Source organism: Euwallacea fornicatus, chromosome 30, assembly GCF_040115645.1.
Source record: "Euwallacea fornicatus isolate EFF26 chromosome 30, ASM4011564v1, whole genome shotgun sequence".
Classification (NCBI taxonomy): domain Eukaryota; kingdom Metazoa; phylum Arthropoda; class Insecta; order Coleoptera; family Curculionidae; genus Euwallacea; species Euwallacea fornicatus.
In genome coordinates, this window is record NC_089570.1 from 2,525,092 (window position 1) to 2,538,286 (window position 13,195).

General features: G+C 41.1%; 1 protein-coding gene across 2 annotated transcripts; it reads left to right on the forward strand.

Moving 5' to 3' along the window:
* The first annotated feature begins 2,006 nt into the window (after window positions 1-2,006).
* On the forward strand, window positions 2,007-12,880 carry LOC136347807 (zinc finger protein Xfin-like). 2 transcript variants are annotated; one of them, XM_066298113.1, is made up of 5 exons: window positions 2,177-2,241; window positions 2,293-3,022; window positions 7,418-7,579; window positions 7,637-7,817; window positions 7,873-12,880. In XM_066298113.1, the coding sequence occupies exons 2-5, from the start codon at window positions 2,870-2,872 to the stop codon at window positions 11,460-11,462; spliced, it is 4,086 nt and encodes a 1,361-aa protein (XP_066154210.1). In that variant the 5' UTR covers window positions 2,177-2,241; window positions 2,293-2,869; the 3' UTR covers window positions 11,463-12,880. The 2 variants fall into 2 exon arrangements, with proteins under 2 accessions (XP_066154209.1, XP_066154210.1); XM_066298112.1 differs by having other exon boundaries at window positions 2,007-3,022.
* The last annotated feature ends 315 nt before the right edge of the window (window positions 12,881-13,195 follow it).

The window sequence follows — 13,195 nt, forward strand, 5'->3', positions numbered from 1 at the left end:
GCATCTTTGCCTCACGTAAAAATAGTGTTGAACGGATACTTGATCCGATCCGCGATAGCACGCCGAACGACGTCGCAGTGTCGTGGAGTAGCTCCCTTAAGGTCCTTCGAAAGGCTTTCAAGCTTATGGCTGGTGGGGAATAAATTAGCCCACATAAAAAGGATGATTTCCGTGTAGATGATCGTTTAGCGCTCAACCGCAATCCAAATTAACTACTTGAATACACGCACTCTCGTTTTACCCTTAGGGACCACATACAAGTTGAGAGATTTTCTCGTTAAATGGTTGAAGCTAGTAACAGATGTAATAGTAATGTATGCTATAATGTATACTAGTAGTATATTTAAGCATTTGTGACATACCCGCCACTTTTAGGCATCATGCATAATTGGTAAACAAACTCCGGTTAAAAAGTCCAGGCATCTAGCCAAAACCATTTAAACTCCACTTAACTTTCACACGTTACTCAAGCGTTCGAAAATACAAGATTAGAAAAAAGAACATAATTGGCTTATTATTTGAAAAATTGCTATTTTCATGAAAATTTCGCTCACACAATTATTAAAACTGTGATTTTGACGATGAACTTGAGATATTCTGAGTTTATTCGTTTGAGTTAAACGTCGTTGATCAATAATTGCGTCGGTGCAATATTCGACAATTGCACTGGTGCAAATTGTCGCGCAATTCTGGTGTGGTCGGTTCAGCGTAACAATGAGAAGTCGTCGTCGCATTGTTGAAATATCAGATTTGATGTGTGAACTGAAATCTTAAGAATACGCGTAAAATTGCCGAAAACCAAATAGGAAGGTTGATTGTCCGAGAGAAACAAGTTAAAAATGTGCCTGAAAGTTGAATGCCCCTTCTTTCGGATTGGGCACTATTTCCGGATGAGAAAAACCGTTTCACGCTTGTTTGAAGGAGGTAGATAATGACGAATGATACCCCATGGACTGTTATTGTTTTTGTTGACTTATCAACGCCCGCGAACTTAACTGTTTCAGTCATCAAGTGCTGGTTACATAGTTCCACTGGTAATTTGGTGAGGGTTGGCTCGTCGAGTCCTGATTCGATGAAACCGTTAATTCGACTTAATAACGAATACGGATAACACTGAAATAAAAAAAACTCGCGAAGGACAATGGAATTCCAAAACGATAGTTTAACACCATGTGTTTTTAATGCTGAATGCAAGTGTTTCAGGTGCATCTCATCAAGGACCTTCGGAACGTACAGAAATTTTTTGCAGTTCCAATTTCGCCCTTTTTTGCCTCGAAACGGGTCGCGCACAAAAAATTTGCCAGGTAAGCTTAGGGCTGACACAGATGTTTAAAACAGGATTGGATCGTACTCATACACGTCGAAATACTAAGGCACATTCTCTGGGAACCCAAAGATGGGTAAATCGCCGTATCTATTGTAAAAAGTTAGTTTTGCAAAATATGAACTAACCTGAACTAGTACGGACCGAAGCACAGGTTAGTGTGGACTCTACTAGTTCGGACGTAGCTCGTTCTGAAAGGAAAAATTCCGCTTTTCGATTACATCGTAATAAAGTGGCAACTATAGTTATGTAATTAACACAACAGCTAGTTGATGAGACTTTATTGAAAGTGCCCAAATGCGAACTGTGAACGTCTAAATTTGTCCACCCTGTATTTATATCTCTGATTAAATTTTACACACCAACTGCATCGGACTCGAGGGCAATAAATTACAAAATTACATTTAACTTTACCATGCACATTACATCGATTATATATTAAACATACTTACATATAATTACTGTCACTATTACTCTTATTGAGAACTTCTATCGGGAGGCCACGAATGATGGCGAGTTCAAGAATGGCGCTTGCAGTATTGCCAGATTGCTTAATTGTGAGCTGCTCATGGTACTTCACTGTGTCAAATGGAAAGGGAGCGCCCCATTTCCTTTTACTGCGACGCGTTATTGCACCCTGTCGAGGTCTACGAAGGTCGAGCTTTAATTCATTTGCCCCAAAGTCGGTTGAAATTTCGTCTGGGGTCCGTTCGCTTCTCAATTCACTATCCTTCCGCTTCCAGGTGCAGTACCTTCCCGCTAGTACCCGGAAGAGCGATCGTCATCTTCATGGCATACAGAGTGTTTTCAAGAATCTTGATACCTACGTTCGAAGACGATTTCAATTTAGATGGATTGTTACCTCATCATGCCCTGCAGTTCTGGTCGAATTAACCTGCACTTGAGGTTTTTCCCGGGTTAGTGTTACGTCTGTTCGCGTGATGCGTCCTGAAGCACGGCTACTACAGAGACGCCATAATACCCACCTGTGCAACTACAAGAGGACGGCATCAGAAAATACGGAGGATACATCCGACCACGCATCAAATGCAGCACGTTCAAGTTCAGCCCCAGCCCCCTTCAGTCCAGTCCAACATCGCACAAAAGCTCCCAGCTTCGAATCAGTCAACAAGGCCGAATCACCCGGCTTCATCATCAGTTTTCACCGACACCGACCGGCAGTCAAGTCCTTCCTAATCTTGGTCCGTCGCAGTTACTGAACAATTCTCGGGATTCCAAGTCGTTTCTCTTTCAAATCGAGGATAGTGCAAGAGGCCTTCTTTAATCATCTCATTTTCCAAAGTGCCTCCTCGTGTGTCGTTATCAACATCGTCAAAGGAACGAGAAACAGTGAAACTTTACTGCACACCACACACACGCATTCCAATGCCGGAATTGTTGAAAGTAAAGATACGTGATTACGTAGTCGACCATCGGTTGCAAGAAAAGACACATCAGTAGCGGTCCTGGAGGATTTGTTCGTCTGTCGATCTTCATCAAAACTGTTGGTTTTTACAACGAAATTATCCCCGTAAGGAGTTGGAAATGGACACGCTACCGACGGCCAGACCGATGGATCTCAACGCCATTTGTCGGCTCTGCCTGTCGGACAGGAAAGACTCTCTAAAATCGCTATACGACGAAATCCTCGGTCCGAACAAGCTTCCTCAAAAGATAGAGCTGTTGCTGCATCTCCAGGTAAGCTTAATCCCGCATTTTTGTCAATCAATTCTGATTAACAACTCGGAATAATAAGCTGCATATCAAAGTGCAACCATTACCATGTTATCGATTCCGTAAAGGCGATCTACTCCTGTGGAAACATCGCAAACTCGACCTTATTGGCCGAGCCGAGTCTCGTTCTCGCCACGCGATGGTGTTGCCGACCGACGGTGTATCGATAATGGCTGACGAAGCTGCAGCATTAAAACTTCAGTAAATCGTCTCTGTGGTGCAGGCATGATTTTCTTCGCTTCGAATGGTGAAATGTCGATGATTTTCCATGAGCATCCATGAAAATTTTTTCTAATTTCGATTTGATGGATGCTCTTCAGGTCCTGCAGCTGGATGGCCCGTTCGCTGAGCCGTCGTCCAGCTTATCACCGTGTTGGGAGTGCTTTTGCAATTGCGGTTGCTTGGCGTTCAAGGGGGAAAATAAAAAAAGGTTTAGTTGCGACGTCGGTCACTGCAATACAGCCCTATCGCCACTTATCCGTGCAGCATAATGATAAAATGTAAAAAGGCAAAGAGTTGATCATGGTCGGACTGCGGCTATGCATGTCACTTCTCCGTTTCATTAGCTGCTCGTAAAGAAATGACGAGGAACCACCGATTATGGCAATAATAGGACCTGAAGTGCGGTCCTTTGTCCGATGTGAAACGGATCTTTTGCAATTGTCGCAATTGTATTTAGACGTTTCCTCGTCGCACGACGTCCCCGGTGCGCTACCGAGAACTCTAACGTGAAACTAAAATAACGAGAGTGAATTACGGTTTTCTGGTAATGGAAAGAAACTTTCGAGCCCCCGGATCCCCGTACGGCAGAGCCATAAATCTTAATTAAGGGGATCCCCATTAAACGTTTACACAGGTCCAGCAATTATCCCACTTGTTCTTATTCCGTTTTTACCTCGGCCTCATTCCCCGAGAGCCTTTACTATGGGCACGCTTTAGCGTATACTACATTCAGGCCTATCATGTCCCCCCCTCGTCTCTTGCCGATTATTACGGCATGATCTACCGTTCACTTAGATAAAATGTGTGGCCCGACCGAGAAGACAGACGGGGACCGTTTAACTGAAATGAAAGCCACGTTAATTCTCAAATTATTATTAATTCCGAATTGGCCCTAATAAGAGCCTCATCCTGGCCACCGACATTCATTCGGAATTTCAGTTAGTAAACTGCGAATTTCTGATGAGTTTCGATTTCCCTACAAATCACAATTGAGGTCAACGTAAAGGGTGTTTCGAAACTAACGCACATTTCAAATATAAATCTTTTTTTTCCAGGAAAATGCTGACGTTGTCTTCGTGTTTTAACCGAAAACGTCGTTTTCATCTCTAGAAACCGAACACTGATTTTCGTCTCTAGAGATTAAAGTTTATCAGTGAGGTGCGAACGCACCCCGTCACTCATGGGAGAATTGTTGGCATTTTGGTTAATGTCCTGTACACTTGGGCGCCCATAATGAACCCGTACTCCGCTTGGGCATAACGGCACGAGTGAGGTCGGCGCGTTAATGATAATTAAATTAATTACCAATTTAATTACTGTTTTGTATCGTGAATGGCGGTGGAACTGTTCAAAAATCATATTCTGCATTCGAGAACATTACCGAACGAGGCGAAAACGACGACGAAGACGAACTGTTCTCTCAGAGACTAAACGTACTATTTTCCACACTCTGTTCTAAGACCTGCGTTCGAGATCTAAGACCTGCGTTCGAGATTTCCCCAATTTCTTATTGTGAACTATTATTTCTGACAAAGCAATTTTTGCCCCATCTCCCACTTCTTGAAATACGTAAAATTTCCTGCTAAAATACAGGAGATCTGCCGTAAGCATTTAAAACTTCGCCCAATGTCCCGTAGGAGAAACTAGATAATCCACGACGAGCTTGAGACTACTTCTTGCAGACGGTGTAATTTCCTGCACAATTTGCAATGGAAATCCCGGCTTATGGATTCACGTAACATATCGTCAACTCGTTACGAAGCCAAACACGTTGATATGCATGGAACGGTTTACAGAACGAGTCGCGTTAAAGTAAACGCGTGGCGTAGGAAGCAAGGACTGACCGTGACATGACAAATCGCATCTCACTCGGTGTCCATTCGAATGAACATGGTAACAGAGATGAAAACCTATGACGTCGTGGCCAATAGGTATTTCCTATACCTCACTGTATCGTAAAGCATAGCGGCACAATCCTGTCTTTTACTCAAAACTAGAGTTGAGCTTTTTTCGTACAGTGAGCAAAAATGTTGCAAATCTTACTAGGAAACTTGGTGCAATAAGAGAAAACCGACGTTGCTGATCAAAAGGACGCTTAAAAAGGCTCAATTTCCATTTTATTACTTAGAATAAGCCGTTTTCGATGTAGAAGCAAAAACTGTATACTCGACTACGTAATTCTGCCTTAATTTGATCGACCTCGTATCTCTTTAAGATAAGTGAGATCTGAATAGTGGCGGTTCGATGCACAGAGCCCAACACATCGTTATGGAGATACTTCAGAGGGCAATGGTGTCCTGCAAAATATTTTTAAAATTCTAACAGACCAGCGGTGAAAAACGCATCCTTGCCGGCTTACAGGGTGGCAAAGTTTCACATTTAATAAAGGGCATTTTCAGGAGTTTTTATGATTTTGTCTTCGCTTAGATTCGCTTTTATTTTGAGAAATTTGATTAAGTGTGACGAACTGCTTCAGAGAATCCGTAACTGAGCCAAACGATTATTTTCTCTTCCCTCCTTTACGTTCGTAGATATTTTTCCAAATCCTACGGCAACGGTGAAAGATGTGAAAATAGTGCAAGAGCGAATTGAAGTTTGGCATCAGAATTCATACAGGGTGTTCCGAAAAATATTTAGAAAGCACAATCAAAAAAACATGATAAAAAAAAAACATAACATCACGTGTGGGGCTACCGACCATTTTGACCTTTTTTGAAAGGAGAGAGATTGGAAGAAGGACACAAAATGTGAGAAAAAACGTGCAATTTTTCCACTCTGTACATCGAAAGTGGTGCGGTTTTGACCACGGGCCTATCAGCATTTTCTAGATTATTTCGCAGGGCATTATCGCTCCCTGAAACGTCTCCATGATACGTCGCACCTTGCGACAATTAATTAATGATTGAATGCTCTATGTACACAATTATAACGAAATTTTTCATTCTCATTCTAAGTCTTGCGGATGGGCATCCTGCCACATTTTGTAGAGGTCATTAAGGCATTTTTCCCTGCAGACGGTAAAAAACGGAGAGAGAAGCACACGTGTCCACATATTTCGTTACTTCCTCATTAACGTGACACGGGTACATTGTCGTAATTATCGTTTTCCCTGACTTGGTTGATCAGCTGCCTCATTTGATCATACTCACTTAAAATTATTTGCTTCGCGTTCTGTTTTTTTTTTCTTTGTGGGGGGTAAATTTGGCCCCGATGAACGCGATCAGTTTACTCACTATCTGATCCCATTGCCGTGCCCTTCAAATCTCAAAATAGGTCTACAACACAATTCGGCTGGTTAATGGTGGCTACCGATTCCCGCTTTGGTTCACGTGCAAATGCGTCCGAGAAAATATCAATTAAACACGATTACGGAAATAATACATTTCGAACGTGTAGCGAACGATAGTTTTCATTACTGCACTCTAAGAGCGATAACTAAATATCTTGAATTGCGTTACGTCCTTCAGAAGAATTTTTTTTTCTTTGCGAATCAAACTGAAAGCAAACTGTTTTGGTGTAATCTGCTGACTGCATTTTTAGCAGATATCGACCCTACGAAGCAGAAACGTTCAGTGAATTGCCTTCTCAGATGAATGATCAGGAACATCGTTCGTGCGATCTTGTGCCTACTTTCGTTTTTACCATACAAACCGCTGGTGCTTATTTTCTTGGTTTACATATGTATTCCTCTCTCGAACGTTACGGTAGTAATCCCACACTTAAAGAACATATTCGGGTGTTTAGTTGAATTTTACAGTCCTAAGAGGCAGGTTTGAAAAGGACGAGGAACTGGCTTGAAATAGGATCTGGTGGTTGCATTTTAGGACATGTAACGGACGAAACTTTTCTCTATTATATTGTAAATCCCGTCCATTGGCCGGAACGGGGTATTGTTCTGTACTCTTACGAGGAAAGTGTATTTTCAGTACGGTTAATTAACTGCGAAAATATTCGCTTCGAATGCCCCATAATGACAAGTAATTCAAAGTAAAGCGAACTGCGACTTCGCGTCCGAAATATTTCGGTTTACGTCCTGAAAGCAGACGATTGACGAAACACACTTGTTTATGTAAATACTGAAATTAGCTCGTCTTGTTCACCCTCACTCAACTTTCCTTGCACTGTTGTCCTTTGCAGGTGAGCCGACGAGACAAGATCTCAACAATGATCTGCAACGACTGCATCATCAGACTGGACACTTGGTTCGCATACAAGAAACAGTGCCATAGCAACCAGGCCAAACTAACAGATTGGTTGAATATTTCTAAGCAGGCTAATTGGACGGACGTCCACGAAACTGTATGTTGGTCTCCGTCACTCCGCGAAAAGTTGTCTTAAAAAAAACTATATTTCAAGGCCTTGAGCATTAAACCGGAACCTCTGGATTCCAATGAGCATTCGCTGATGCCGATTAAAGTGGAACTGAGCTACGAAGAAGACCACTTCAACGATATGGACATCTCCAGTTCTTATAATTCGGACGGCAATCAAATGTCCTACGCAGGTGAGATGGATATCGACGACGTTGAGACAGACGGTAAGGGTAAGACTTCAAAATTTCATTGCAGTTGGTAAAGTGGATAATGTTGCAGACGATCGGCGGTGCCCCGACTGCGGTAAAATGTTCGGCAATTCTCTGAACATGCGACGGCATCAAAATATGTTGCACATGAAAAAGGACAGGAGATTTCAAATGGCTGAAATCAGGAAATCGCCCGTCGGCGATGCGATTAAACCAAACATCAGCGAGATGTCCGAGTCCGTTAGTAGCCATCAAAAAGATTTCAAGGTTGACCCGTCCGAAGACTTGGAGAATGCTGCGAGCAATTCGGATAACGCCGAAGCTGAAATTAGAAACGAAGCCAATTCTAGCGTAAATGCCGGCTTAAATGATTGGACGCAATTTAAATCAGATGCCATAGAAGAGGACAACGAGAAAGAAGTTGATAACGTGGACGACATCAAAGAGAAATCCGTTGATGAGAGACTTAAGGTGCAAGACTCCATCGGCGAGAAACCAGTAAATGACGAAGGAGACGCTTCTAAAAAAATAATTCAAAAATCGGAAATCGACGAAAAGAAAATTCAATTCGCCGCAGGTTTGAAACTTCTTCAAAAGGACGCTACCCTTATTGAATCAGAGCCTTTGTCGAAAATTGAACTGAGCTACATAGAGAAGTGTAAAGCCATGGTATCCATGTTCCAAACACTTCAGTGTGCCTGCCACAACGTGCAGCACAAAACAATACGTTATCTCTTGTCACATTTGAGAGAAACGCGGATTTGGTTCCCATTGTTTACTTGCTATAATTGTATGATATCGCTCACCGATAGGTCCACCTTCACAAAACACTACTCCCGGTGCGAACGGCCTCAAATGGAGACCTTGAAAAAGCTTTCGAACCTCAGAAGGAGATGCCTTGTGAAACCCAGAGTTTACCAAAATTTCAAGTGCAATCGCTGCAAATTCATGTTCAGCTTCCACGAGGACTTTTGCAGACACATCGACGAAGACCACATATACGGACCACCACCGTTTTACTGTTCTTGTCGCTATGTTTTTGATTCTTTAGATGAGTATAAAAGTCACTGCTATACGTCATGCATTGTATCCTATTACTGCGACATATGCTTCATCACTACTCCCACTATAGAGGAATTTGTGAAACACGCTCAGGAACTTCACGACGCGTCTGAGGGATTTATTTTGCTTCAAGACAGCCAGTACCTCCCAAGAACGCAAACATTTAAATATAAAGAAGCCGATGAAGCTAACGTCGTGGAGGGCAAGCGCGAACGAAAGAAATCCTCAAAAGAACCCATCATGGTACAAATATACGATAAGGAAGTTCCTCAAGATATCAAAGACGTCCCGACAAGTTTGGTCAAAAAAATGGTCCACATGGATAATTTGCGCATTGCCAGTGAAGGGGGCACCTTCTCGTCCACTCGATGTCCGCTTTGCAAGAAGGCTTACTCAAACGCAAATAACATGGTCAGACATTATAAATCTCACATAGAAAAGAAGGAAGTGGAAGTTCCGCAAATGGATGGGGAAAACGAAGATTTATACACATGTCCTGATTGCGGAGGAGTGTACCCAGTATCAAAGTGGAAGCAACATGTCCTAGAGAAACACACTCTTCTGCAATGCTCGGAATGCGACAAAGAATTTCAATTCCAAAGCGAGTTGGAGCAGCACAGAAGCGTTCATCTCAATTTGAAAGTTTATAGAGACTCTAAAACGCAGGCTTACAAGTCTTCCATGATGAGCCCATCGTCCGATGAAGAGGACTTGCTCGAAGACGGGGGGAAGATGTGCGAACTATGCGATGCTACATTTACCACAGGCGAGGAACTACGTAACCATAAACTCGAAGAACACCATGATCAAGAAAATCAATCCGATGCAAATATTTCCATGGAAGAGATGGAAGACACCAAAGAAGAAGAAAGCGCAGTCGAAGAAAAACCGTCAAAATCAAAACCGAAGCCATATTGCCAAAAATGTGATATAAATTTTGCCAGTAATAAGGCCTTGAGGGAGCACGCATTACAAAAACATGGTTCCGAGTATTGGAGACAGACCCAGTACCCAAGAAAGTGTGAAAATTGCGATAAAATGTGTACCACCGGAGCGGCCTTCAAGAGTCACATGGCGTGGCACCAGCGAATGAACATGACCGAGGAGGAAAAGGCAAATAGTGAATTTCCTAAAAAGTGCGAATATTGTGATAAAGTTTGTATCACTCCTGCGGGATTGTACCTTCACACGCAGATGCACGAACGGGTAACCTTGGGCGAGCTCAAAAAGAAGAAAGAAGACAAGAAAGTCAAAGTGGAGGTACCAAAGCTTGTAGACGATGAAGAGTCATATCACACTTGTAAGCGATGTTTCAAGGTGTTTGCCACGAAATTTAAGCTCAGGGAACATTTGAAGTCGCACGGTATTGTTAACAAGGCTAGCCCTAGTAAAAGAAGCAGAAAAGTACACTGTGACCTTTGTCACGTAGCTTTAGAGAATACTGCGGCATTAGCTAAACACAAGCAGGAAGAGCATAGCGAAGATATATCGAACGAGGAGTCAGAATGCGAAGAAGATTCTCGGGCCACCGGTAACAGTACCACGGGCCAGAAAGTCATAACTTATACTTGCGATATTTGTGAAAGCAGTTACAATTCCAGATCTGCGCTATATCAACATAAAGACACACACAGAGTGAAACCAAGGGCTAAAAATAATGATTTGAATATTTGTAAATGGTGCAAAGTGTCTTTCGCAAACTTGAACGAACTGACGAAGCACTTGCACACAGAACACGGTGAGAGTGCCAAACCCAAAGGAACCAAAGAGAGGGTGGGTAAAGTTAACGATGACAAGCCCTTCAAATGTGCAATTTGCGGTAAAGGATTCCCAACTGCAGGGGCCTTGCAGGGTCACACTGGTTGGCATAAACGCATGGGACCAACTGCTTCAGAAAATATCCGTAGTGCGGAAGTCGCGTCGAAATTGGCTAGGAAGCAGAAGATACTAAAAAAAATAAATAACACCAAAGTACTTAAAGAAGAGCCCGCGGAATTATCAGAGTTTCAGTGTACCACGTGCTTCATGGAGTTAGCTAATGGAACTGCCTTGCAAATCCATATTTTAGAAAAGCATCGACAGTTAGACGCTTTAATGTTAGTTCCTAGGTGTGAAACGTGTAACCAAGATTTCAACACTCAAGATGAATACGAGAAACACAAACGCTTCCATGCCTTCCTGGAAAGGCAGATCAAGCAAGAAAAGGGCGACATTCAGACCCCTGTAATTCACAGCGTCCAAAGTGTCGCAGAACAGACTTCGAAAGTGCGCTTCCAATGCGATTGGTGTCCCTCCAGTTTTAGTAGGCAAGATACCTTGAACGCACACATTAAAAATCACCATAAAGAACATGTGAAAACTGAGTTTGAGTGCCACCAATGTAACAGGGTGTTTGATAAGCAAAATTCGTTAACTACACATTTGAAAGTGCATCAGAAACAAATTAAAAGTGCCGCTGCCCATCAAACGTCTAGTTCCAGCCCTCAGATGGTCGCCACTGGCAGTGGTACCAAATTTTATATTTGTTCACTGTGTAACATGTGCTTCAATTACCCCAAGGATCTGAGGATGCACACTATTAATGATCATCCATTTTAGGGCCGTTACAGTTAGGTGTTACTCTTGTCAATACAAATTGTTTCAGATTAGTTATGTTCTTCTGGAGTGCTGTGAACTTTAATTTCTGAGGTTTTGATTAGATAAAGTGGGGATCAACAGGCAAATAACAGAAAATACTTCTTTAATTATTCACGAGAAGAAATATTTACGGTCGCATGAATATCGAATACTTTCTGGAGACGTAATGAGTAGTTTAATTTAAATTAGGAATAAATTGCAGTTTTTTTTTTACTTAACAACTTTGACGTTTTACACTGCTACTTTAATCCAGTTACGATCTCAACAATTACACCCGAGACGGGATTAAACCGAAAACGTTTTGAATTGAAGCCGGATTTCTATGAAAAGTGTAAGATGTCAGAACAAACTACTGGTGTCTCAGAAAGACACTCGTTTGAACTTCATTAACAATGTTTATAATTTATTAGAAGCCGCTATATAACATATTTTAAAAGTTACGGTCGCCACAATGTCCACAAAGTTCTGAAGCTCGAAACGTCTTTAGTTCCGCCTTAATTTGGTTCCAGTCGAAAGAGGAAATGTGGTACTATTCATAAGTAGGTACATGATTTCAACGCGCGGGTACGTGACTAATAAGTTAGACGTTTAATGGTAAGTACCGTTTTCATAAAAATTTAATTTTTTTGGTTATATGTAGAAATGAATGAATTTATAAGTTATTTTTATTTTCTGATATGTGCCCGTTATAATGATATGAGTTACCACCAATAAGTGAAAGAAAACAATATTTTGTATTTTTTGTATTATAATTCCACTTTTATAAAAAAATAAAAAATATTTTATGGTGTTAAGACCGTTTATTTATTTATTTATTTAAAATACCTACATTTATTTAATTTTATTATGTTACACATATTAGGAAGACCTTTGAGATGTTCTGTTACATTTGAGTTTTTTTTTTCATTAAGTAATGTGATATGCGCAACAAAAACGTGTTAAGACACATAGTGGCATTCCTATTTGAATATATTTGTACTGCTGATAGTAGTTTTATTTGGTTATACGTTTTAGCTATTAAGGTTGACCAGATGTACAGTTTTGTTATGCTTTTGCTGAAGCGGAAGAAATGTTCGGATTGTTTTCTTTTAGTAGCTATTATTACCTGTTATTTGTATTTACTAAGTCAACCAAATATGAACGTAAAAAATAGCAGCATATCATGTGCAAGTGATCACTTGCAGAGGATTGTTGCCGAATCCTTGTGTATTTGTTAAAACTAGTGAATTACGTGAATTACGTAGGGATAGACAGTTTACCCCTTTGTTCATATATATAGTTACACTCCGTGTATTAGCTTAGTATTTTTCTAAGAAAATAAAATGTTTGAAAACATTTCAGTACAAAATTTCTATGATGAATAAAGGAATAGCATATCATTTTAAGTTACTCCCGACGAAAGGATCCACCTGAAAACGCACGTTTCTCTTAAATTTTATTTAAACAAGTGAATTTACTTCACCAAATAATCCAGAAACATCAACGAATTTCTTGACAATTTAGTGTTTTGATCTTAATTTAATATAACTTTTAAAGTCAAAAGTCTCATCTCTGGCTCTTTGTCGGCCGAAATTGTTACATTTGAATAGTACGATCGCGACTTCCCCATTGACTAATCAGAAAGTCAACCTTCAGATCTACGCCGATGCATGGAACATCTATAAGACTCACTGAGTAGTCTCGCATAGTTGATC

Bases quoted from the DNA above. Each gene is read 5' to 3' on its own strand.
- LOC136347807 (XM_066298112.1), top strand. From the start codon at position 2,870: ATGGACACGCTACCGACGGCCAGACCGATGGATCTCAACGCCATTTGT. The intron at 7,580-7,636 runs GTATGTTGGTCT...CTATATTTCAAG, and splicing joins GGACGGACGTCCACGAAACT to GCCTTGAGCATTAAACCGGA. The intron at 7,818-7,872 runs GTAAGGGTAAGA...ATAATGTTGCAG, and splicing joins CGACGACGTTGAGACAGACG to ACGATCGGCGGTGCCCCGAC.